Here is a 23,486-nt window from a genome sequence, read left to right on the forward strand (position 1 = left end):
AATGGAAATCTGGCTGAATGGTGGTTGCTTGGCAACGCCCAGCCACGGTCGCCATCTTCGAGTAGGGCACGTTGTTTATTACTATAACAACCTAGAGGGAATGTGGTTGCGAGGCAACGCTTTGGGATCGTCGCAATCTTTGATCGGGGCACAACTGTTTTTCCCGTTTAGAGTGTAAATCATCAAAGCCTACAGGATGGTGGCTAGGCAAGGCCTTGGCGCAGTCATCATCTTCAATCCGGCCTCTTGGTTCTCCTTACCTCCTCCAAGAAGCAAGAAAGCTTTGCCAATTAGCCGCCATCTTTGTTAGGGGCACCATGACTTCCGGCTGGGGCGGAAGAGAACCTAATAGGCTTGGGGGAGGTGCCTGAATAGGGTTTGAGGGTCTGTTTGAGTTGGGTGAAGAAGGCGGGAAATTAATCCTCTTCCAATCAGCTCCCCATCTCGCCCTCTGGCGGCTCCGGACCACAGGCCGAGTTACTGTGATTACTGGCATGCTCCAAGACCGGCACTGACAGTCCCCACGTGGGGGACCGCGGTGGGAGTCCTAAATGGGGGAGGAGGGGACGGGCGGCACCGTTCATCTGCTGTGCCTCGCGGCGTCCAGCGGGGTCCCCCTGTTCTGCAGGAGCAGTCGCGGCGGCGCCCCGGCCCGTCAGCAGGTGGGGCCTTGGACGCCTGTATCTAAACCCAAGGGCGTTCGGTGTTTTGACTCTGGGTCTTCAGGGCAGTAGGGGCTGGGGAGGTTTCAGTGTTGAGTTTGTAGGACCGAGGAGGCAATGCACCAATAAGCCTGGTTCCCCAAAGAGGCACTGCCAGGGTATATGGAAAGAGGATGGGGCTGGGAGCTGGCACGCTTAGGTCCTAAGGAGGAGGGGATGGGGTGGTGCTCCTGTCTGATGTCCCTAACCCCTCCTTAGCTCCCGTTCTCTGTCATCGGTTCCCTCAATGGAGTCCATATGTTTGGGCAGAATCTGGAGGTGCAGCTGAGCTCTGCGAGGACCGAGAACACGACTGTGGTGTGGAAAAGCTTCCATGACAGGTCCCCAGGAGGGAACGTGGGACAGGGACAGGGCCTGGGTGATAGTCCCTGTTGAAGATGACCTCGGAGGCCTTCCAGCTCTCTAAAACCAGCTGTTAATTTGGCTGTGGGATCTTTAGCAAGCCAGTTACCCTCCTTGATCCCTGATGTTTTCTATAAGAAAGGAAGGTTGGGCTGAGGGAGGATGTATCTGGTGTTCTGGAATCGATGGGCAGATTCCAACATACCCCTTCCTGATTCCTAAGGCCTTGACTCATTCTTCTCACTTCCATTCCACAGCATCACCCTCATTGTTCTGTCATCTGAGGTGGGCATCTCTGAGCTGAGGCTGGAGAGACTACTCCAAATGGTGTTTGGAGCCATGGTGAGACTCACCAGTCCTCTTTTCTCCCCAAACCAGAATCTGAGATCTCAGCATCCTTCTCCCTCAGACCTAGGAGTCCAGACCACCAACACTTCCTCACTCAGAACCCAGGAATCTTTTTTTTTTTTTTTTTTTTCTTTTGAGACGGAGCCTCGCTCTGTTGCCCAGGCTGGAGTGCAGTGGCATGATCTTGGCTCACTGCAACTTCCGCCTCCCAGGTTCAAGCGATTCTCATGCCTCAGCTTCCCAAGTAGCTGGGATTACAGGCACGCGCCACCATGCCCAGCTAATTTTTGTATTTTTTGTAGAGACAGGGTTTCACCTTGTTGGCCAGGCTGTTCTCAAACTCCTGACCTCAAGTGATCCACCCACGTTGGCCTCCAAAAGTGCTGGAATTACAGGCATGAGCCACTGCGTCCGGCCCAGCCAGAACCCAGGAATCTTGACCCCCCAGTCCCCAGACCCAGAAGTGGGAGTCCTAGCCTCCTCTTCCTTTAGACCCAGGAGTTTGAGTCCCAGCCCCTCCTCTCTTAGAACTAGTTGCCCAGGGCCCAGCCTCTCCTATATGGTTCTCCTAGGTCCTTCTTGTGGGACTTGAAGAACTGACCAATATCCGCAATGTGGAGAGACTGAAGAAGGACTTGAGGGTGAGGTTGCAGGGCATGAAGGTGGGAAGTTAGGATACCTGGGCACTGCCATTTGGGAACTGCAGTTCCCAGCAGCCCCTGGGGCAGCCTGGTCCCACAGGTTCTTGGTTGTCTGACCCTGGGCCCACCTGAATGCTAGGCTGTTCCCTTCTTATTCTCCTAGGCCAGCTACTGCCTCATCGACAGCTTCCTAGGGGACTCGGAGCTCATCGGGGACCTGACCCAGTGTGTGGACTGTGTGATTCCTCCAGAGGGGTCCCTCTTGCAGGTACTGGGGATGCTATAGAAATACCTGTTCCGCTGGCCCTGGCTCAGTCCTCATCCTCTTTCTTCTGGACCATTGTCCCAACCTCCTCCTATCCTCTCAGCTTCCAGTCCTATCCCCACCTGGTCCCAGAAGAATCTTTTCTCTTTTAATTGTTTTTCTTTTCTTTTTTCTTTCCTTTCTCTCTTTTTATTTGAGACGTAGTTTTACTCTTGTTGCCCGGGTTGGAGTGCAGTGGCACGATCTCAGCTCACTGCAGCCTCTGCCTCTTGGGTTCAAGCAATTCTTCTGCCTCAGCTTCTGGAGTAGCTGGGATTACAGGCACCCACCCCTACGCCCGGCTAATTTATTGTATTTTTAGTAGAGATGGGATTTTGCCATGTTGGCCAAGCTGGTCTCAAACTTCTAACACCTGCCTTGGCCTCCCACAGTGCTGGGATGACAGGCGTGAGCCACTGCACCTGGGCCATCTTTCTTTTCTGAGACAGGGTCTCACTCTGTCATCCAGGCTAGAGCGCAGTGGCTCAGTCATAGCTCACTGCAGCCTTGAACTCCTGGATTCAAGTGATCCTCTCATCTCAGCCTCCCCAGTAGCTGACACTATAGGCACGCGTCACCACATTTAGCTAATTTTTTTTTTTAAGAGAGGGACTGGGGTTGGGGATGGGTGTCCACTAAGTTGCCCAGGCTGGTCTCAAACTCCTGGGCTCAACCAGTTCTCCCCCCTCAGCCTCCCATACTGCTCAGATGACAGGTGTGAGCCATCACACCCGTCCACCACAAGAATCCTACTATATCCAGAGCTGGCCCTGCCCCTTTCCTGCTCACCGCCCTCCTAGCCTCCACCTCCCCCAGGACAAGGTCCCAGCTCCTCAGCCTGGTGTTTGAAGGCCTGTGGCACGTGGCACCCCCTAACCTGTTGCTAAATCCACAATCTGCCTCCACCCAGCTGCCTCACAGACCCCAGAGATCCCAACAACTTTCCAACCTTGGTACCTGCTCTTCCTCCCGCCTCTCAGATCTCTAGCTACCCCTACTTAAACACTGCTCTTGCTGAGTTGCCTGGTGCGGGCGCCTCCCAGCAGTGTGACTCTCAGCAGGTGACTTGGCTTCTCTACATTGCTGACGGTGCCTACTCAGCATGTAGCAGGCCTCGAGGAACAGTAGCTGCTGTGGTTACATCATTAGCTTCAGTTCGCACACTCAGGCTAGGTGTGTAATCAGACTTCACAGTGTGAGTTGGGGATGTGACTTCGTATGAAGGTGAAGGAACTGAGGCTCAGAGAGGGTGAGACGCAGGAGCATGGCCACTCCACGAGCTTGGGGCTGGCTGTGGGTTTCTCCCCATTCCCTGCCCACCTGGGAAGTCGCTGCCACCCCCCACAACTTTCTGCTGACTCCCAGTCCTCCTGCCTCCCTTACCCAGGAAGCCCTCTCCGGGTTCGCTGAGGCCGCGGGCACGGCATTCGTCAGCCTGGTGGTGTCAGGCCGGGTGTTGGCAGCAACGGAAGGTTGGTGGCGGCTAGGGACGCCGGAGGCCGTGCTGCTCCCCTGGCTGGTGGGGTCCCTGCCGCCTCAGACCGCTCGCGACTACCCGGTGTACCTGCCACACGGGAGCCCCACGGTGAGTGGGTGGGGCGGACGGAACAGAGGGATGTGACCTGGGGGCCGAGTCGCTAGGAAGCGGGATCTGCGATGGAAAGGGGCTGGGCCGCGGTCAGCCCCAGCCTGTGCCCTGCTTCAGGTCCCACACCGGCTCCTGACCCTGACACTGCTGCCGAGCCTGGAGCTGTGTCTACTCTGCGGGCCAACCCCACCCCTCAGCCAGTTGTATCCACAGGTGAACCCGCGCCGTCCCGCTTTCCCCCTTAGGACACCCTGTACCTGCAGGGCCCTTCCCCACCACCCTGCCCTGCCAGCGGCTTCTTTGCCCAGCCCCACCTCTTCTGGACTGCGCTCCAGTCGCTCCAGTCATTCACCTTCCCCGCAAGATCGGCCACTCCCGCGCTTTCTCTGTCCTCCCAGGCCTCGCCCCTTCCCTGGTCCCTTCTGCCCTCCGCCCTCCACTGTTCTCGTAGGCCCCGCCCCTCCCGATTGACCACGGCCTCATCGTGCACTCCCCCGCCGGCCCCGCCTTCCCATGACCATGTCCCAATGACCACGCCCCCTGCAGCTTCTGGAGCGCTGCTGGCAGCCACTGCTGGACCCGTTGCGGGCCTGTCTGCCGCTGGGACCCCGAGCGCTGCCCAGTGGCTTCCCCCTTCACACAGACATCCTCGGGTAGGGCTCGGATGGAGGGAGTGGGTTGGGGGTCATGTCCTCTTCCCCAGCCATGACATTCCCTTCCCTTTCCCACAGGCTGCTGCTCCTCCACCTGGAACTGAAACGCTGCCTCTTCACCGTGGAGCCCTTGGGGGATAAAGGTGACTGAGGACAGGGGCAGGGGCAGGAGGAGCGTGGGCCGGGGAGGGGCTCTGCATCACCGCCTTTTCCTCCCAGCAGAGCCTTCACCAGAACAGCGCCGGCGCCTCCTCCGAAACTTCTATACCCTGGTCACCTCCACGCACTTCCCACCAGGTCAGCGGCAGGCACGGTGCTCCCACTGCGCAGGCGGGGACACTGAGTCTCTGGTCACGCAAAGTGGGAGTAGGAGGTGGGATTGGAGGAACCGGAGGAACCCAGCATGCACTGGGGCAGAGGGCTGTGGTTTTCCTTGAGATCTGAGAATTGATGCAGATGGGAAGGGCGATCCTCTTAGCAACACACATGGCAAACACGGCAGCAACACAGGAGCTCCAGTAGCCTTTTCCAGGAGGGAAGGGAGGTCCCTGCCTGGCTTCAGAACCTCCTAGATCATAGTTAACAATAGTTGGCCGGGTGCGGTGGCTCAAGCCTGTAATCCCAGCACTTTGGGAGGCCGAGATGGGCGGATCATGAGGTCAGGAGATCGAGACCATCCTGGCTAAAATAGTGAAACCTGTCTCCACTAAAAAAAAAAAAAAATACAAAAAACTAGCCGGGCGAGGTGGCGGGCGCCTGTAGTCCTAGCTACTTGGGAGGCTGAGGCAGGAGAATGGTGTAAACCCGGGAGGCGGAGCTTGCAGTGAGCTGAGATCCGGCCACTGCACTCCAGCCTGGGTGACAGAGCGAGACTCTGTCTCAAGAAAAAACAAAAAACAAAAAAACAAAACAATAGTTAACACTGAGACCTCACCTCTTCCCAGTGCCTTTACATGTAATGAAAGAATGAAATCACTTTATCCTCACAAGCGAGGACTATCCTGTTACCTTATCATTCCCATATTACAGATGAGGAAACTGAGGCTCAGCTCATGAGTGGCACAGCCGTATTCAAACACAGGGGATCTGGCTCCCACATCCACACAGTCCAGCACTCTGCACTACTGCCGAAAGCACAGACTTTGCTGATAGGCTTAGGGGATGGGGGAGGTTTTCACAGATGCTGGGTTAGAAAGGAAAAATTGTAGAACCCATAAAGGCCCAGAGAGACAAAGGGAAGGACCTGGGATGGCGCTATGACCCCAGTGAAGCCCGGATGAATGCAGCACAGTGGTCAAGAGCTCCATCTGGGGGGCTGCACCCCTTCTTAGCTGTGCAACTCCATCTCTCCCTGGCCCCTGCCTGCCTCCCTCCACCCGCCTCATGCAGTGCGGTGGGTGGGCTCCTGTGTTTCTGCCGTGTTTGCCATGTGTATTGCTAAGAGGATTGCCTGCAGCTGCAGTTTCCCCAGGAAAATGGGGGCCAAGGATGAGAAAGAGGAAGAGGGTGAGCTGAGTGAGAGCATCACAGTCTTCAAGTTGCTGACAGCCAGCTAGAGCCCCGAGGCCCTGCCCTGGCAGGAGGCTCCCAAAACCTGTGCTCAGAGATGCTACGCGTTCAGAACTTGGGCCCAGGATGTGGTGTGGCTTCCAAAGGTTAGCATGCTACTTGTCACCTCAGTGCCCCCTGTTCTTTCCCCAGAGCCAGGGCCACCAGAGAAGACAGAACGTGAGGTCTACCAGGCCCAGCTGCCCAGAGCCTGCTACCTGGTGTTGGGAACTGAGGAACCAGGCAAAGGAGTGCGTCTGGTGGCCCTGCAGCTGGGGGTTCGGCGGCTGCTGCTGCTGCTGTCTCCCCAGAGTCCCAGCCATGGGCTACGAAGCCTGGCCACCCACACACTGCATGCCCTCACCCCACTTCTTTGACTACCTAGCAGTGGGTGATGGACACAGACATGCGGGTGTTAGCGTCTCTCTGTTTATTCGCTCACAATAATACATAGCCCCTGGATGGGGAGGGGGTAGGAGGGGCTACGACAGGGTGGGGTGGGAGGGGAGGAGGCATCCACTTCCCTGGCCCCTCTCCCCTCTGTGCTTGGGAGGGGGGAAGGAAGGGAGGGGGCTCCCCCTAACCCCCCAGAATGTAAACAGCAGCAGATGAACAAAAATAAAAATACAAAAGGCCGGAGGAAGGTCCCAGGCATCCCCCAACCCCTGGCGTCTTCTCTGTCACCAGTGGAGGTCCCCCATCCACCAAAGCTGCCTCAGTCCAAGGGGCTGCCCAGTGCCGGCCACATCCCCGGGGGCAGAGTCCAGGGCTCAGAACTGCTGTGCCAGCAGCTCACACAGGTGACGGGAGACGGGCTCCTTGCTGGTGCGCAGGGTCAGCCGATACATCTGGGTGGGGGCATTGGGGGCAGAACTCAGAGGAGATAGGGAGCCCAGGGAAGTGGGGACACAAGAGATATAGAAAGAAGGATAAAGAGGCCAGAAAAGTGATACAAGACACAGGAGAGAAGAATGTAAGAATGAAATCAACAGAGGAGCCAGAAAGGAGGGAAATTATAAATGAGGAGAGAAAGGTGGAAACGATAAGGAAAGGTAGAAATCAGGGAGGGACAGGAAGAGGACAGGAAGACCAGAGGTTGGAGACAGGAGAGAAGATTGATGGATAAAGAGGAGGAAAAGTGGACAAAGAGATGCGAGAGGAGGAGGGTCAAAGTGGGGACGTGAATTGAACAGTGAGGCAGGAAGAGTGGGTGCAGAGATGACAGGTGGCCTTCCTGCCGACCTCAGGCTTCCCACAGCAGCACTCACCTGGGCCTGGGCGTTGGGCTCCAGCCGGAGCAGACAGCCCACCTGCAGGGCTTTAGTCTGGATGATCCCCGCCCCCACGAAGTTCTCAGGGTTGGGGTCCACATTGTCCAGGAGAGCAGAGCCAAACCCCAGAAGCTGCGAGGGAGGGGGGCCGCCGTCAGAGAGTGCCAGAGCTGTTAGTTACCACACAGTGGCATCCCAGATCCCAAAAACCTTTGGGGATGGGAATTGGCCCCACTTTACAGATGGGAAAACAGAGGCTCAGAGAAGCAAAGCGGAGCTAGGCCGGCAAACACGCCCGCGGTCTCTCACCTTGGCCTTAGTAACTTCTGCGTCCATGGGGTGGTTGGCTTTGAAGATTTTCTGCGCCTCCTGTTGAGGGCTGGGGACCGGGAAGGTTCAAGTCAGGGACCTGGATGGCCCGACCCGCCCACCCGGAGGCGCGGCTTTGGCTCCGCCCCCTCCCCACCCCTCACAGGCTCAGCTGCTTCCAGCGCTGGAAGAAATCCTGGGCCGCCATCTCTGTGGGCTGGAAGAACTTGTTGATGGTCACTGGGAGCTTCAGGGTGAGAGCCTGGGGGGCGCCACCATACCTGGTGGGGTGAGGGGTAGGCTCCGTTAAGGCCCCGCCCCTCGCCCCGGAGGCCCCGCCCACCGGCCGCGCCGCACCTCACTTACCGGAAGCGCACGGACAGCAGCGGGGGCGTCAGGAAGTCCCGCAGACACTCGATATTGAGCACCTGCTGCACCTGCGCGCCACCATCCACCTGCGCAGCCACGCGCTTGGTCTGCACAGCCAGCTGTGCCCGCCAGCGGTCAAGGAAGCCAGACAGAGGAGGCGGGCCCCTGGGAGGTCTGGGTCAGGAACCCCAGAGCTGCCGGCAGCTCCCGCCTGCAGGTCTTTGAGGGACCCCATGGTGCAATCCTGGACTCAGTCCTACAAGGTTCAACTACAAAGTTCATGCTATGGAAACCTCTGAGGCGCCCCTTAGGTGCCTCCTTTGGCCTCCCACAATGTCACACCGCACTGAGACCTAATAGTATTAGCTCTGGAGGCTGACTTCGGTTTGAATCCCATCTCTTAACCACCTGAGTGGCTGTGGGCAGCCACTTAACCTCTCTAAGCCTCTGGACATGTGTAAGATTGGGCAACATGGCAAGACTCCATCTCTACAAAAAAAATTAGCCAGGTGTGGTGATGTGCACCTGTACTCCCAGCTACTTGGAAGGCTGAGGCAGGAGGTTGCCTTGAGCCCAGAAGATCGAGGTTGCAGTGAGCAGTGTTCGTGCCACTGCACTCCCGATTGGGTGAGTGAGGCCCTGTCTCAACAAAAGGACATGTGTAGAATGTCCTCAGGAGGTGATGAAATAATCCAGCCGGGTGTGGTGGCTCACACCTGTAATCCAGCACTTTGGGAGGCCAAGGTGGGAAGGATCACTGAGCCCAAGGGTTTGAGACAAGCCTGGGCAACACAGTGAGGCCTCATCACTATTTAAAAAAAAAATCCATTACAAGTACTTGTCTGTGTGCCTGGTACATGGTAAGTACACAAAGATGGTAGCAATTAGTGTTATCGTCATCTGCATCCGTGTCAGTAGCCCACTGGGAAGGCCTGGGTCTCATGTTCTCTTGCCACTGCCTCCACGGAGCTGCCTGCACAAGCCTCTGGAAATTATGGAAGACGTAATTTTGTTTCTGATTTTTTTGAGACAGGGTCTCACTCTGTTGCCCAGAATGGAGTGCAGTGGTACAATCTCGGCTCACCACAACCACCACCTCCCAGGCTCAAGCGATTCTCCTGTCTCAGCCTCCTGAGTAGCTGGGATTATAGGCACGCACCACTACCACCCAGCTAATTTTTGTATTTTTAGTGGAGATGGGATTTCACCATGTTGGCAAGGCTGGTCTTGAACTCCTGACCTCAAATGATCTGCTGGCCTCAGCCTCCCAGTGCTGGGATTACAGGCATGAGCCCCCACGCCTCGCCGGAAGGAGTTTTGGGGTCGAGCTTTTCGAATTTCATGAATGTGGAAATGGAGGCCCAGAGAAGAAACAGGGGGTACTGATACCTCCAGCCACCCTTCCAGGGTTTTCCAGATACTCTGATCTTCACAGTAACCCTATGAGGAAGAGGAGGGTCTACATACACTTCACGGTGGGGACAGGAAGGCCCAGAGAGGCAAAGTGACTCAGCCTAGGTCATACAGGAGGAGGCCCTGCGTCTGGACCTGCAGGCCTGGCTTCTGAGTGCAGGAGGTGCTGGCATCATGACATGGAGCCCAGTGGAGGATGGCAGGACACGGAAGGTGCCAGATAGGGACAAACTGAGGCCTGGAGTAGGTGAGTTCCGGAAGTAATGCCTCCCACACACCACTTCACTGTCATCTCCTGTCCTGGGGGAAGGAACCCCACCCCCATCTTACAGATGCAGACACTGAATCTCAGAGAAGTAACTGCGTGCCCAAGAGGGGCTAAAGAGAAGTGTGGACCTGGGTCAGCCCGCTTCCCCACGATGAGGAAGGCCGACCTGGAGAGGCAGGCCTGGAGGCAGGAGGCTGGGCCGGGCCTGAGAGGATATGAGTCTGGAGGTCTCCGGGGTGGACCACAGTGGGTGAGAAATTCTGGAACTGCACCGAGGTCTTGTTGCCATAGAAGAGATACATACGGCCTGCAGTAGGTGGGGGAGGCAGAGCTCCATCTGAGTCCCTCTGACACCTTCCCCAGGCCCAACCCAAGGTCTCCCTCCCACCCATTCCCACAGTCCCCTGGGACACACCTAGGTTCTGCCGGAACTCTGACTTGACTCCGATCTGCAGCAGCTGGTTCTCGAACAGAACCCCGTTGTTCTTACACACAAACCTGGGTGGGAGTGGCAGGGGGCGCAGGATGACGGGGGTGCCTGTCTGCACCTGACCTAGGTTCTGCACCTGTCCCCATTCCCCTCCCCCACCTCTCCCAGGACTCACTTATTCAGCAATTCATCGGCTTCCGGAATGGGAGGGCCGATGTCTTCAGGACCTGGGCTGGAGGCAGGGAGCAGAGTGAGATGGGAAGGGACTTGGTGGGGAGGGGCGAAGACCCAGAGCGACTGAGTGTGAGAACAAACCCTAAGGACAGAACCCCAGAACCACATAGCCAGACCCCTCACAGAGCTTCGAGGAACCTCACATCCATTCAGCAGTGGCCTCCAATGGGAATGGAACCCTGGTCCGTGCGCCCACATTGGCAGGCACCAAGTTTCCCTTTCCTCAAAGTCCCCGCCTCTGCTGCTCATCAGGAACCCGTTGACAAGAGCTCCCAGTCCCCTAACTCTCCCTGGGGACACCCGAGTCTGCCCCCCGCGACCTCCCACCCCAGGCCACCCCTTACTCAGCAGCTGGAGCTGGGTCAGCCAGCAAAGCCATGGGGCTCTCGGGGGCAGGCGGCTCCAGCTCGCTGGGCCATCCAATCCCAGAGCAGACAAGAGAAGACAGGCGTGGCAGCCAATCCCAGATGGGCAGCAAGAGGGCCGGGAAGAGAGAGAGAGACAGAGAGGGAGAAGGGAAGGAGAGAAGGAGAAAAGGAAGAGCAGGCTGAGAAACGGTGACAGGAAAGGAGACAACGAAGGGTGGCCAGTGTCGGCGGAGTCCAGAGTGGCAGAGGGAGGGTGTGAGCAGGGAGGATGGGGCAGGGGAGGCAGCAGCCAGGGCTGGCAAAGGCATCGGGATGGAGAGAGGAGCGAGTAGGGGGCTGGGGAGGGGCTCAGGGAAAATGCAGGCAGAGGCCAAGAAGGGACAGCCCTGGGGGTGGCTGTGAGAAGGGGCCCGGGCCCAGGGGGTGCTACCTAAGGAAGGCCTCCTCGGGGGTGGGCCCCAGGCTGGGCTGGGCGGCCGGGCCATCGAAGACGTCCACCAGGAGGTTCCCTGCCCCTGCAGAAGCTGGGGGTGCTGCCGGGGGAGGGGCTGCCCGCAGCCCCAGGAGGTCGGCGGAGGGCGAGGGCGTCGACTGTAGGAAGCGCAGGTCACGGTGAGGACAGGTGGCACCCTGGCAGGACCCAGCCCCACGCACCCTGGCAGGGCCCACCCCAGGGGACTCACCACAGTGCTGGGGGTGGGCTCTACGCCCCCGTTGATATCGTTGCTGCTTGGGTCCCTCCGGCCATCATCCAGGGCGCTGCCGGCCCCTGGCCCTTTCTTGCGTTTCAGCTTGGCCAGGATGGACGACTCGCGCTCGGGGAAGGGCGGCATCTCCTCCAGCACTGTGGCCTGGCGCGGTCGGGGTGGGGAAGGTCAGTTTGGGTCAGGAGGAGGGGAGAGCGAGAAGGGGGTGTGCTGGGGGCGGGGAGGGGCAGGGCTCTGACCAGGACGTCGGTGCTGGCCACCGAGCTGAGGGTGAGGTACTCCACGGCTCGCTGCTGCAGCTCCACATCAGCATTGCGCAGCTGGGAGCCGGCCCGCAGCACGGCCTGGATGGTGGCCTTGGTCTCGGGGAAGAGGTTGATGAACTTGATGTAGGTGGACAGCAGCAGCGCCCGCGTCGCCACGCTGCACAGGTGGAACTTGGAGTGGAGCAGGGAGAACTGCACTGGGGGGCTGTGCGCGGGAGTGGGTGTCAGCGGGGCCAGGCTCCACTGCCCTCTCCCAGAAACCCCCTCGAGAGGCGCCCCTCCCTGGGATGGACCTGTCCCAGGACCCCAGGCTGCTGGAGAGGAGTGGCCCTCCCCAGGCACCAGGCAGGGGCCACAGTCACGCTCTGTCCACGATCCTGGGACTGAGGTCCTCTCTTACCCTGCTAGGTGGGTTGGGGTGGAGGCTGAGAGGATGGGAGCCCATCACCGCCTACCCTGAGACCCCTGGGGATCCCTCAAGCCCTGGATCCCTCAGAAGCGTGTAGTGTTCCCCCTGCAGGCTGAGGCTCCCTCACCTGGAGCGGGGGTCCCCAGCAATCAGGTTCCCAAACTCCCCAAGGATGTAGCCGCCAACCTTCACCATGTTCTCATGACAGGCGGGGGCCTGGAGCGCCTGGAGGGGGCGGGGAAGGGTGTGGAGAGGACAAGAATGAGCGCGCTCTCCGGGAGCACTGGGTGCAACCACCTCCTGACTGGTGGAACCCTCAAAGCTCTGCTGCGGGTGGGGTTATACGTGGTAAACTGAGGCACAAAAAGGTTGAGTGACCAGCCCGAGCTCACACAGGCAGTAAAACAGGGCTGTGAGCCGGGCGTGGTGGCTCATGCCTGTAATCCTAGCATTTTGGGAGGCTGAAGCGGGCAGACTGCCCGAGTTCAGGAGTTTGAAACCAGCCTGGGCAACATGGTGAAACCCCATCTCTATTAAAAATACAAACAAATTAGCTGGGTGTGGTGCCTGTAGTACACGCGCCTGTAGTACCAGCTACTGGGGAGGCTGAGGCAGGAGAATGGTTCGACGCCGCGAGGCGGAGGTCGCAGCAAGCCAAGATCACGCCAAGGCACTCACTCCCCAATCCAGCCTGGGCGACAGAGTGAGACTCCGTCTCCAAAAAACAAACTAACAAACCAAAAAAAAAAAAAAAACCAACCAGGGCTGTGCAGGGTCCCTTTCCTGGGGCAGAGGGAAACAGGGAAACTACCGAGATCTGGGGGCTGGGACTGCACACCGGGCTCCCCAGGCCCATGGCCTGGGAACTCCTCACATCAGGAGGGTGGGAGGGACCTAGAGCCCTGGGTGTCCTGGGTTGGCCCAGAGAGGCAGAGGCCCCACTTTGAGGTCACAGCGGTGCAGGAGGAGGGTGGTCAGGGGCTGGCAGGCCCCACAGCCCCGGCCGTCCTTGCTCTGCCTCTGGGTCCTGTCGTGGGGTCATGGGGGTCAGGGTCAGGAATGCTGACCTCAAAGACCGTCTTGGCGGCATAGCCCTGGACGTCATCACGGTTGGTGACGATCTGTAGCACACGGTACCACACCTCCTCACTCACGTAGTCGCCCGCAATGCGGATGAGGTTGAGGATGGTGTCCACATACCAGCTGTAGTCCACGGCGTACTTCTCAGCCAGGATGGCCACCTTCAGGACCTGCCGCCGGAGCGTGTGAGAGACAGAGTGCCCGCAGCCTGAGCCGGGCTTTCACTCACCTGGCTCTGGGCTCACCACTGCCCCCATCTGGGGACTGAGGAGTCCAGGCCCCAGCCCCTCCTCCCTCAGACCCAGGAATCCAGGCCACCAGCCACCTCTCCCTCAGATCCAGGTATCCAGGCTCCAGCCCCTCTTCCCTCAGACCCAAGAGTCCAAGCCCCCAGTCACCCCCTCCCTCAGACCCACAAGTCCAGCCCGCACCCCACAGCACTCACGATCTCCTCGCGGATGGCATAGTCGGCTGTCTCCAGGTACCGCAGCATCTCTGACACGATCTGCTTGGCATTGCTCCGGTCACACATGGCGTAGAGGAGGTCAGCTGCCCGCTGCCGCACGCTGACGTCCCGCTCCGTCTGAGGGTGGAGAGCAGGACCCAGGTGTGTTTTAGACTCTGTTGGCACAGGGTTGGCCACCCAAGGGCCTCTGAGCCTCTGGTCTTTCTGAGGGGGGTGGCAGGCCCAAGTGGGCTCCAAGGGGTCACACCTTGAGGGCATTGATGACGGTGTCAATGTGCGTCTTGACGGCTTCGTGGGAGAACTCAGAACTGGCCAGCGTGCACATGCTCTCCAGGGCCAGGTAGCGCAGGTTGGTCTCCCGGTGCTGCAGGAACTGGCCCAGCTGGTTGCAGGCCCGCACCAGGAGGTTGGGCTCACTGCCCACAGGGGCCACAAGAAAGTGACAGTGAGAGAAACTGACAGGAGGAGGTGGAGGACTTGGGCCCCAGCTGACCCACCTCACAGCCGCCAAGGATCCAGGTCTTAACCTTGCCGGCCCTACATTGCAGTCCTGCACCTCCAGTGACCCAGACAGCTGGGCCTTTGAGCCCAGAGAAAGATACCCAGCAATTCTGCCCCCAGGAAGCGCCCCAGCACCAACCTCACAGGTGACACTTCACAGCCCCATCCTCCTACTACCCTACCTAAAAGTCAGGATTCCCTGCCCTTTGCCTCGGACCCAGGAGTCCGGGCCTCCACGCCCCTCTTTCCTGACCCCGGGCATCAGGCCCTGGTGGGCCCAGGTGGGCACCTGTCATAGTGGATGATGAGGCTGATGGTCTCGAAGAGGATGGCGTTCTTGGCGTTGGAGTGCTGCACCTTCTTGGATTTGGGGGGCTCCTGGGCCTTGTTGAGCACAGTCTCCAGACATTCCACCAGCCGCCCCTTCACAGCTGCATCCTCTGGGGAAATGAAGGGGACGCACCTGGCTGAGTGTCCTGTCCACCTGGCAAACCAGCTGGGGTGATGGCCATGCCCCAGCTCCTGTCTTCCAAGGGAGGAGCTCGGGGTACCTCTGACCCTGAGAATTCTGCAGCTCAGGGCCAGGGTCTCTGCTCCGTCAACCTCTTCCCAGCCCAGCAGAGGAGGTGAGACCAGGCACCTCTGGAGACACAGGATCTATCCCCAGTCCTGGGCTCTCCTCCTGCTCTGATCCTCTCGGGCAAGAGGTGGCACCCATGTGAGCCTCAGTTTCCTCATCTGCAGCTCTGAGGCTCCTCAGGTTTCTCACTGAGCAAAAGAAGCTCCAGGAACCTTCCCAAGAGATGCCCCCAAACCCAGGCCTTCCCAAGGACTGGTGTGAGTGCCGAGCAGCCCCTGACAAAAATGCACCAGCCACCCACCCAAGTGTCCGTTCAGCAAGAGACCACTGCAGGCACACTTGGTGACATCCTCTGGGCCTAGAGCTGGGAGGTCAAAGGAGACAAGGCTCAACCAGGCGCCCCCTCACCCCCCAGAGCTCTCTACCACTGACAGATGCCAGCCAGAAGCTCACAGGAACACCAATCACTACATTTCCCAGAATGTGACGTCTTTTCAAGTGTATACAAGAGCTGTCAAGTGTTCCAGCAAAAAATGCTGCCGCAAATCTACAGGAAAATTCACCAGATAGAAGAACAAGCTAAAAGACACCACAAGGCAGCAATGAGGCCAGTCGCCACCATGGGACACATGGCAATGGCATCTCCTGGTTTCTCCAGAAACAGGTGTGGGGGCTAGTCCAGACTACGAGAAATAACAAAGACAGAATCCAATTTAAATCCTGTTTTTGTAAACAGGGCAACTATGTCGCCCAGACTGATCTCAAACTCCTGGGCTCAAGCGATCCTTCTGCCTCAGTCTCCCAAAGTGCCGGGATTACAGTGTGAGCCACTAAACCTGACAGAATCCAATTGAATATGTGATCCTAGACTGTACTGTGATATATATTCTGTTTTTTTTTTTTTTTTTGAGACAGAGTCTCACTCTGTCACCCAAGCTGGAGTGCAGTGGCGCAATCTTGGCTCACTGCAACCTCCGCCTCCCGGGTTCAATCGATCCTCCCATCTCAGCCTCCTGAGTAGCTGGGACTACAGTCATGCACCACCACACCTGGCCAATTTTTTGTATTTTTTTGTAGAGATGGGGTTTCGCCATATTGGCCAGACTGGTCTCAAACTCCTGAGCTCAAGTGATCCTCCTGCCTCGGCCTCCCAAATTGCTGGGATTACAGGTATGAGCCGCTGTGCCTGGCCCAGAACAACATATTTAAAAGCAAAACATCATGATGTATGTAATTTACTTTTAAATATTTCAGAAGAAAAGAAAACAAGAGCACGCATACGTGGCAAAATGTGAAGTCTAAGTAATGAGATCTCTCTACTTATGTGGATGTTGGGAAACTTTTCACAATGCATGTGAAAAAAAAATGACTTGGAAACAAATTGGCAGTAGCCCACTACCATTTGCTGAAAAGGAGGTGACACAGGGTTGGTGTGTCCTCAGGCCCAGCCTCAAGACAAGGCTGTATCTGCAGTTCCTACACCACAGAGGGTTGGAGTGGGTGAGGTGCCTGCCCTGGGTGTACCACAGAATTACCAACTGGGCCTTCTGGGGTGGACGTGGGCTTAGAGCATGACCTAAGCCCTTCTTGACAGGATGAAAAAGAGGCCCAGCGAAGGAAGACATGTCCCCAGGGTCACACAACAGAGTTCATCACTGGCTTCACACAAGATGGGCCTCTGGTGTCACCTCAAAATCACTCAGTTATAGAGTGTGCACACACATGCCATGTGCAGAGGGACGTGCACGGACACAATGCATGCTGCCAAGCATTGAGACACGCATACACAGGCATGCAGACAGGTGTCTACACTCATGTACACACCCACTTGCGTGCACAGACAGGTACACATGTAGATGCACACACTGATACACATGTACACACATAGAGGGACACAGAGATACCATGAACACACTGCCACATATAGACACAGACACGCACACACAATGACACATCCACATACAGGGGGATGCACGCAGACGCGCATGCACACGGACAGGTATCGACACACACAGACGAACGCGCACACACATGCAGGCATGAACAGACAGGCATGCACACCCAGAGATTCGGTGGCGTACATCGGCCCTGGCCCCTGGCAGGTGCTGGGCATGCTGGCTGAATGGAGGGAACTGGTGCATTAGCACCTACTGTGTGGCAAGCCCCTCAGCACAGGGTCCCAAGAAACTGCTCCATGAAGTCAGTCAGCCAAGGCGACAGAAGCCCAGGGGAGCTCAGTGGCAGAGGGAGGGGTTTCTAGCAGAGAGTCTGGGGGCTGACTGCCGTTTACTCAATGCCTAGAACGGTGATGTCGCACCTTCAAGCCTCAGTTTCCCTGTGTGCATATCACACTGGCTGTTCCTCCTTGCCAGCTCTGTTCGGCAGGTGCAGGTGCTCCCCTGCACAGTGCCTGGCTCACTACAGCAGCTTCATACACACTGGCTTATTGGGACCGGAGCGGTAAGGGAAGGTTCCCACCAGATGTGAAAACCCCTAACAGGGCTATGGTAATTCAGACAGCACAGCCTGGAATCACCCACTGACCGGGTGGGTGACCCTGGGCCAGGAGCTCCCTCTCCCAGTCTCAGATTCCTCATCTATAAAACAGGCGCAGTAACAGCCCCTAGTGACAGGGCTGGAACGAGAGCCCGGGTAGCAGGGACCTCAGCGATGAGGCTGATCGATGATGCCACACAGGGTAGGCACTGGGCCTCGGGCTGCCCGCTTGCCATCCCCACTGCAGCCACGTAACAGGGGACAGAGGAACCGCCCCAGCTTCTGAGAAATCCTGACCCAGACCCTCCAGTCCCACCTGGCGCGCTGTGGAGCTGGAGGCCCCCAGATGCCAGCAGCAGGCCACCCCGGGTTGGGGAGTGCGTGGCGTTCGTTACCTGGAGGCGGGTAGCACTGCAGCAGCCGCAGGAGCTTCACCGAGAGCCAGGGCGCTGGGACGAAGTAGTAGGTATAGTCCTGGAGGTCGGTGGAGGCTGAGGAGACAATCTGCGGGGAAAGAGCAAGGAATAGGTTGGGGGCTGGGGTGGGAGGGGCACGTGGGCTCACATGCCAGGGTGGAGCAAATGGTGCCTTCCAAGGGCAGTGCTGTCAGTGTTAACAGTTTTGTTAGTGGGTTTTTTTGTAGAGACAGGGTCTCACTATGTTGCCCAGGTGGGTCTAGAACTCATGGCCTCAAGCAATCCTCCCACCTCAGCCCCCCAATGTCCTAGGGTTACAGGCATGAGCCACCATGCCCAGCCAATGTGATGGTTTTATGAAGCAGGAATCTGAGGCTCTGGGAAGGGAGCGAGGAAGGGTCAGGCACACAGTATGGGGGCAAAACTAGGACTAAGCCTGGCTGGTTGATCTTTCCAAGTAATGCTGGTACGTGGTGGGCAGGAAAGGTCTCTGCTGGTTCCCTTCTGTGTGACAGTCCCAGGGCCCCCTCCTCACATGGGAGGCTCTGAGCCTCCCATTCCCCAGGCTTCCTCCATCAGAGCACACAGCACGCCGGCTCCCGGAGGCTGTTTCCTGTAGTCCCCCTACAAGGTTCAAAGCTACTCAAGGGCAGGGATTGGGTCTGACCCTTTTCTGGGTCCTTAGGCCTAACACAAGGTCAGATAGGAAGAGGTTCAGGGAAGAGGCAGGGAATTAGTGAAAGATTGAAAGATCATGGCCAGGCGCAGTGGCTCACGCCTGTAATCCCAGCACTTTGGGAGACCAAGCGGGGTGGATCACCTGAGATCAGGATTTCAAGACAAACCTGACCAACATGGCGAAACCCCATCTCTACTAAAAATATAAAAATTAGCGGAGTATGGTGGTGCATGCCTGTAACCCCAGCTACTTGGGAGGCTGAGGCAGGAAAATTCCTTGAACCTGGAAAGCAGACGTTGCAGTGAGCCAATATGGTGCCGCTGCACTCCAGCCCAGGCAATAGAGTAAAATTCTGTCTCAAATAAAAAAAAAGAAAGAAAAAGAAAGACTGGGCCAGGCACGGTGGTTCACACCTGTAATCCCAGCACTTTGGGAGGCCAAGGTGGGCAGATCACCAGAGGCCAGAGACCAGCCTGACCAACATGGTGAAACCCCATCTTTACTAAAAATACAAAATTAGCCAGCATGGTGGCACATGCCTGTAATCCCAGCTACTTGGGAGTCTGAGGCAGGAGAACTGCGGGAAGCGGAGGTTGCAATGAGCCAAGATCGTGCCATTGTACTCCAGCCTGGGCAATAAGAGCGAAACTCCATCTCAAAAAAAAAAAAAAAAGGAAAGATCATGTGACTTTTTTTCCTCATTGCAAACTCCTATTCAACCTTGCAAAGCCCTTCTCCAGGAAGCTCTGGCCCACCTCTGTGCTGGTCTGTGTTCCTGCCTCACTGTCATCCTGGCACACTGCAGCATTCAGACATGTGATGAATGGATGAAACAGTGACTGAGGCTGAGCACAGTGGCTCACACCTGTAATCCCAGCACTTTGGGAAGCTGAGGCGGGAGGATCACTTGAAGCCAGGAGTTTGAGACCAGTGTGGACAACAAAGCAAAACCGATCTCCACAAAAAATACAAAAATTAGTGGCCGGGGGCGGTGGCTCACGCCTATAATCCCAGCACTTTGGGAGGCCAAGGTGGGCGGATCACGAGGTCAAGAGATCGAGACCATCCTGGCCAACATGGTGAAACCCCGTCTCTGCTAAAAATACAAAAATTAGCTGAGCGTGGTGGTGCATGCCTGTAGTCCCAGCTACTCGGGAGGCTAAGGCAGGAGAATCACTTGAACACAGCAGGCAGAGGTTGCGGTGAGCCGAGTTCGCACCACTGCACTCCAGCCTGGTGACAGAGTGAGACTCCGTCTCTAAAAAAATAAATAAATAAAAGAAAAGAAAAGAAAATACAAAACATTAGCCAGGCGCGGTGGCAGGCACCTGTAGTCCCAGCTACTCGGGAGGCTGAGGCAGGAAAATGGCATGAACCCGGGAGGCAGAGCTTGCAGTGAGCCAAGAAAGCGCCACTGCAGTCCAGGCTGGGCGACAGAGTGAGACTCCATCTCAGAAAAAAAGAAAAAAAGAAAAAAAAAATTAGCCACCTGCAGTCCCAGCTACTCGGGAGGCTGAGGCGAGAGATCGCTTGAGCCTAGGAGCCAGAGGCTGCAATGAACCATGGTTGCACTACTGCACTCCAGCCTGGGTGACAGTGAGACCCTGTCTCTTAAAAAAACAAAACAAAAAAACCCTGAGAAATAATGAGTAGATGCGTGAGCTGGTGTGTTCTTCTCTTTGCCTGTGAATCCAGGCCTCTCTCTACCCACCCAGGAGACATGCATGTGTACTCCAAGTCTCAATTCAGGGAAGACTTCACCGCCCCCAGGAAGCCTTCGTGGACTCCCAGCCTGGGTTAAGTGCCTCCTACGGGTGCCCTGTCCTACCTCCATTATAGCGCAAGTCACCCCTTTTCTGACAATCGGTGACCGAGTCACCTCCCTGCAAGCAGGACAGGGAGCTCCTTAAGTGCAGAGCTTGGTTTCTGAGTCATCTGTGTCCCTGGTGTCACCCCACATGGAGCCTGGCATGCATGAGGCCTCAGGGGATGTTCCTAGGCAGGACAGGAGCAAAGGTGGGAGAGGGACGCCAGGCAGGAGCGAGAGGCTGCACAGCAAAGACAGAGGCGGGAGGCAAAGCCAGAAGAGGGAAGGCGGGAGACAGAGAGAGGAGCGGGAGAGGGAGGAGGTCAGGGGGCAGCTCTGGCTCCCAGGGTGCTCGGCCTGCGAGGCCCTGTTCTGAGCACTTTATCCACAGCGCTCTGTGCCTCCAGGCGGACACTGGTATTAACCCCACTGAACACAGGGGGCAGCTGAGGCCAGGGAGGTGAAGCCACTTGTCCGGGGCCACCCAGCCAGGAAGAGGCCGAGCCAGGATGAATCCAGCTCAGAGCTTGAGTTTGTAAACCTTGGGTTGGGCTGCCCCTCAGGGAGAGTGGGGACCTGGGGGTGTCAGAGGGCACAGGGATGCCAAGGCCACCTCCTGCAGCCAGCATCTAGGCCACACCCACCCGGCTGAGGCGCGACACAGCCAGGGAGATGCACGTCTTGAAGTCGTCTGGGTTCTTCTTGCAGAGACAGGTGATGAGGCTGACAGCAGCCGTGACCACGCCCTGCAGGGGCAGAGGAGAGACAAGTCAGGCCCCTGGGGGAGGCGGGCACCTCAGAGCAGAGGCTCAGGAGCGGGACAAGGTCGGGCTGTGTGTGCAGTTGGGAGGATGGGGTTTAGGGGTGTGCACACGTGTCACTGTGCGTGCTTCAGGGGTGGGGTGAGGAGGCCACGGGGCCTCGGGCACCATGACCAGCACTGACCTGGGTGTGTGGGGTGTCCCTGGCAGGACGCCAGGCAGCTGGGTAAGGAGCAGTGAAGGGGTGGGACTCTAGAGAGTTGAGACTATGGTGAGTGGGACGGGGGTCAAGGTTTCTGTGCCGATGGGCAGGTGATGGGCGCTGTTGGGGGAATCTCCGGGTATCAGAAACAGAGAGTGGGATTTTCTAAGGGGCTGGGTGGTTGGTGAGGGGTGTGGGGGGGTCACTGGACAGGATCCCTAGCCAGCCAGGTGAGTGTCAGAGATGGGGATGGGAGGGTTTCTGGACACTTGGGCAGGTAATGAGTACCAGGGACACTGGATCATGGTTTCTGGTGCCTGGTGAACGTCAGGGCCAAGCGGGGAGCCCCAGGCATCCAGGGGGTCGGAGCCGAAGGGGGAGCCCCAGGCAGCCAGGGGGTCAGAGCCGAGGGGGTAGCCCCGGGCATCCGGGGGGTCAGGGCTGAGGTGGAGCCCCGGGCATCCAGGAGGCGTGAGGGCAGAGGGCTCACCATGTGCTGGTCATTGAGCAGGTGTACCACACGTGCCGTCCACTCGCCCATGGGCACCAGGTCAGGCGAGGCCTTGTAGAGTCGCAGGAGGCACAGGGCCGCACTCTGCTTGACGCTGTCCATGCTGTCCCTGTGGGGACACCATGTGGGGCAGGGGAAGCAGAGTCAGTGACCCCAGCCCTGCACACCTCCCCTCCTCTCCTGTTCCTCCCAGGAAGGGTGTGCAAGGCCAGCGAGAAGGACAGAGAGCCAGGCTACCACAGGATCTAATCTGGCGCTGCCCTCACGGCCCACCAGAACTCAGTGTCTTCATCTGCAAAATGATTGCATCTCAGTAACCTCATGAGGTTCCTGGCAGGGCTCAGGCACATGTCAAGCCTGACTCTGCACCTTCATTCATTCGCCAAGCACCTACTGGGTGCCCATGGGGTACCAGGCAGTGCTGTGGGCACTGTGGATAGAGTGGCGAACAAAGTGGTCCAAACACTTGTCCTCACAGGGCTTACATGTCAGACAGCACCACGAAAACACATACATCAAATACTGTCAGGGCTGGGCATGGTGGCTCATGCCTGTAATCCCAGCTCTTTGGGAGGCCAAGGTGGGAGGATCACTTGAAGCCATAAGTTCAAGACCAGCCTGGACAACAGTGAGACCCAGTGTCTTCAAAAATACAAAAATTAGCTGGCTGTGGTGGCGCAGGCTTGTAATCCTAGCTACTTGGGAGGGTGAGGTGGGAGGACTGCTTGAGCCTGGGAGGTCGAGGCTGCAGTGCGCCCCGAGTGTGCCACTGCACTCCCTCTAGCTTGGGCAACAGAGTTAGATCTGTCTCTAAATAAATAAAAACATTAAAAATAAACAAAACAGAGTAACTTAATGAGGAAAGACTGAAAATCCTCTGCAACAGAACGTCCCAGGCAGAGGGGACAGCCTGTGCCAAGGCCATCAGGAAGGCGGAGCCTGCGCATAGGAGGAGCAGCGAGGAGACCTGAGGGCTGCGGAGGCCTGCAGGCTGCGGCCTGAACCATGGGGCAAGAGGCTGCAGATAGGACAGGGAGGGAACATAGGGCCAGACCCTGCAGAGCCTTGTGGGCTGCAGTGAGGACTTGGTTTTTTACCGATTAGGGGATGGAAGCCGCTGTAGGTGGTGAGCAGAGAATCAGCGTGACATTAATGTGACAGCAGGAACAGCTACCCCCCGACCCCTTCAGCCTGTCCAGTACTCCCACAGGTCTCTGGATGGATTCACTCGTTTATCTTCTCTCCACAGCAAACAGGAAATGGGTGTGTTTTTGATAGGTGTTTGAAGTGTCCCTCTGTGTGTTGTGAGGGAACAGACTTTGCAAGGCCCTTTTGAATCCAAGGGATCACATTCACAGGTTCTGAGGGTTAGGGTGGCTCACGCCTGTAATCCCAGCACTTTGAGGCTGAGGCGGGAGGATCACTTGAGCCCAGGAGTTCGAGACCAGCCTGGGCAACATGGTGAGACCCCCATCTCCACTAGAAATACGAGAATTAGCCAAGCGTGGTGGCGCATGCCTGGAGACCCAGCTATTTGGCAGGCTGACGTGGGAGGATCGCTTGAGCCTGGGAGGTGAAGGCTGCAGCCTGGGTAGGTGGTAGAGCAAGACCCTGTCTCCAAACAAAAAAAAGGGGTGGGGGTACTTTGCAGATATGATGAAGTTAAGTATCATGAGATAGAGAGAGGCTCCCGGGTGATCCAGGTGGACCCGATGTCATCACAGGGTCCTTATAAGGGAAAGATACAGTTCAGAGTCAGAGAGAGATGATGTGAGGATGGAACAGAGGTCAGGCAGG

At 57.4% G+C, this 23,486-nt stretch overlaps 2 protein-coding genes across 3 annotated transcripts; one reads left to right on the forward strand and one right to left on the reverse strand.

The window, feature by feature from the left end:
• Positions 1 to 328: 328 nt before the first annotated feature.
• On the forward strand, positions 329 to 6,808 carry FUZ (fuzzy planar cell polarity protein). Its single transcript, XM_023182297.2, has 11 exons — positions 329 to 662; positions 921 to 1,042; positions 1,322 to 1,406; positions 1,985 to 2,053; positions 2,217 to 2,321; positions 3,745 to 3,942; positions 4,063 to 4,158; positions 4,492 to 4,598; positions 4,677 to 4,741; positions 4,821 to 4,895; positions 6,300 to 6,808. Exons 1-11 carry the CDS (start codon positions 552 to 554, stop codon positions 6,521 to 6,523), a joined length of 1,257 nt encoding a protein of 418 aa, XP_023038065.1. The 5' UTR covers positions 329 to 551; the 3' UTR covers positions 6,524 to 6,808.
• On the reverse strand, positions 6,560 to 21,862 carry AP2A1 (adaptor related protein complex 2 subunit alpha 1). 2 transcript variants are annotated; one of them, XM_026448388.1, is made up of 19 exons: positions 21,669 to 21,862; positions 20,860 to 20,961; positions 17,709 to 17,817; positions 14,527 to 14,677; positions 13,984 to 14,152; positions 13,716 to 13,853; positions 13,258 to 13,440; positions 12,318 to 12,415; positions 11,755 to 11,986; positions 11,492 to 11,659; positions 11,239 to 11,399; positions 10,382 to 10,438; positions 10,192 to 10,274; positions 9,994 to 10,083; positions 8,093 to 8,216; positions 7,891 to 8,007; positions 7,727 to 7,796; positions 7,415 to 7,549; positions 6,560 to 6,994 (listed from the first exon to the last, which is right to left on the reverse strand). In XM_026448388.1, the coding sequence occupies exons 1-19, from the start codon at positions 21,789 to 21,791 to the stop codon at positions 6,917 to 6,919; spliced, it is 2,388 nt and encodes a 795-aa protein (XP_026304173.1). In that variant the 5' UTR covers positions 21,792 to 21,862; the 3' UTR covers positions 6,560 to 6,916. The 2 variants fall into 2 exon arrangements, with proteins under 2 accessions (XP_026304173.1, XP_026304174.1); XM_026448389.1 differs by lacking the exons at positions 6,560 to 6,994; positions 7,415 to 7,549; positions 7,727 to 7,796; positions 7,891 to 8,007; positions 8,093 to 8,216 and adding an exon at positions 8,248 to 8,351 and having other exon boundaries at positions 9,943 to 10,083.
• Positions 21,863 to 23,486: the final 1,624 nt, after the last annotated feature.

Source organism: Piliocolobus tephrosceles, chromosome 21 (genome assembly GCF_002776525.5).
Source record: "Piliocolobus tephrosceles isolate RC106 chromosome 21, ASM277652v3, whole genome shotgun sequence".
NCBI lineage: Eukaryota > Metazoa > Chordata > Mammalia > Primates > Cercopithecidae > Piliocolobus > Piliocolobus tephrosceles.

Bases quoted from the DNA above. Each gene is read 5' to 3' on its own strand.
- FUZ (XM_023182297.2), top strand. From the start codon at position 552: ATGGGGGAGGAGGGGACGGGCGGCACCGTTCATCTGCTGTGCCTCGCG. The intron at 663-920 runs GTGGGGCCTTGG...ACCCCTCCTTAG, and splicing joins GCGCCCCGGCCCGTCAGCAG to CTCCCGTTCTCTGTCATCGG. The intron at 4,599-4,676 runs GTAGGGCTCGGA...CCTTTCCCACAG, and splicing joins CTTCACACAGACATCCTCGG to GCTGCTGCTCCTCCACCTGG.
- AP2A1 (XM_026448388.1), bottom strand. From the start codon at position 21,791: ATGGACAGCGTCAAGCAGAGTGCGGCCCTGTGCCTCCTGCGACTCTAC. The intron at 11,400-11,491 runs GTGAGTCCCCTG...CGCTTCCTACAG, and splicing joins AGCCCACCCCCAGCACTGTG to TCGACGCCCTCGCCCTCCGC. The intron at 8,008-8,092 runs GTAAGTGAGGTG...TCACCCCACCAG, and splicing joins CTGCTGTCCGTGCGCTTCCG to GTATGGTGGCGCCCCCCAGG.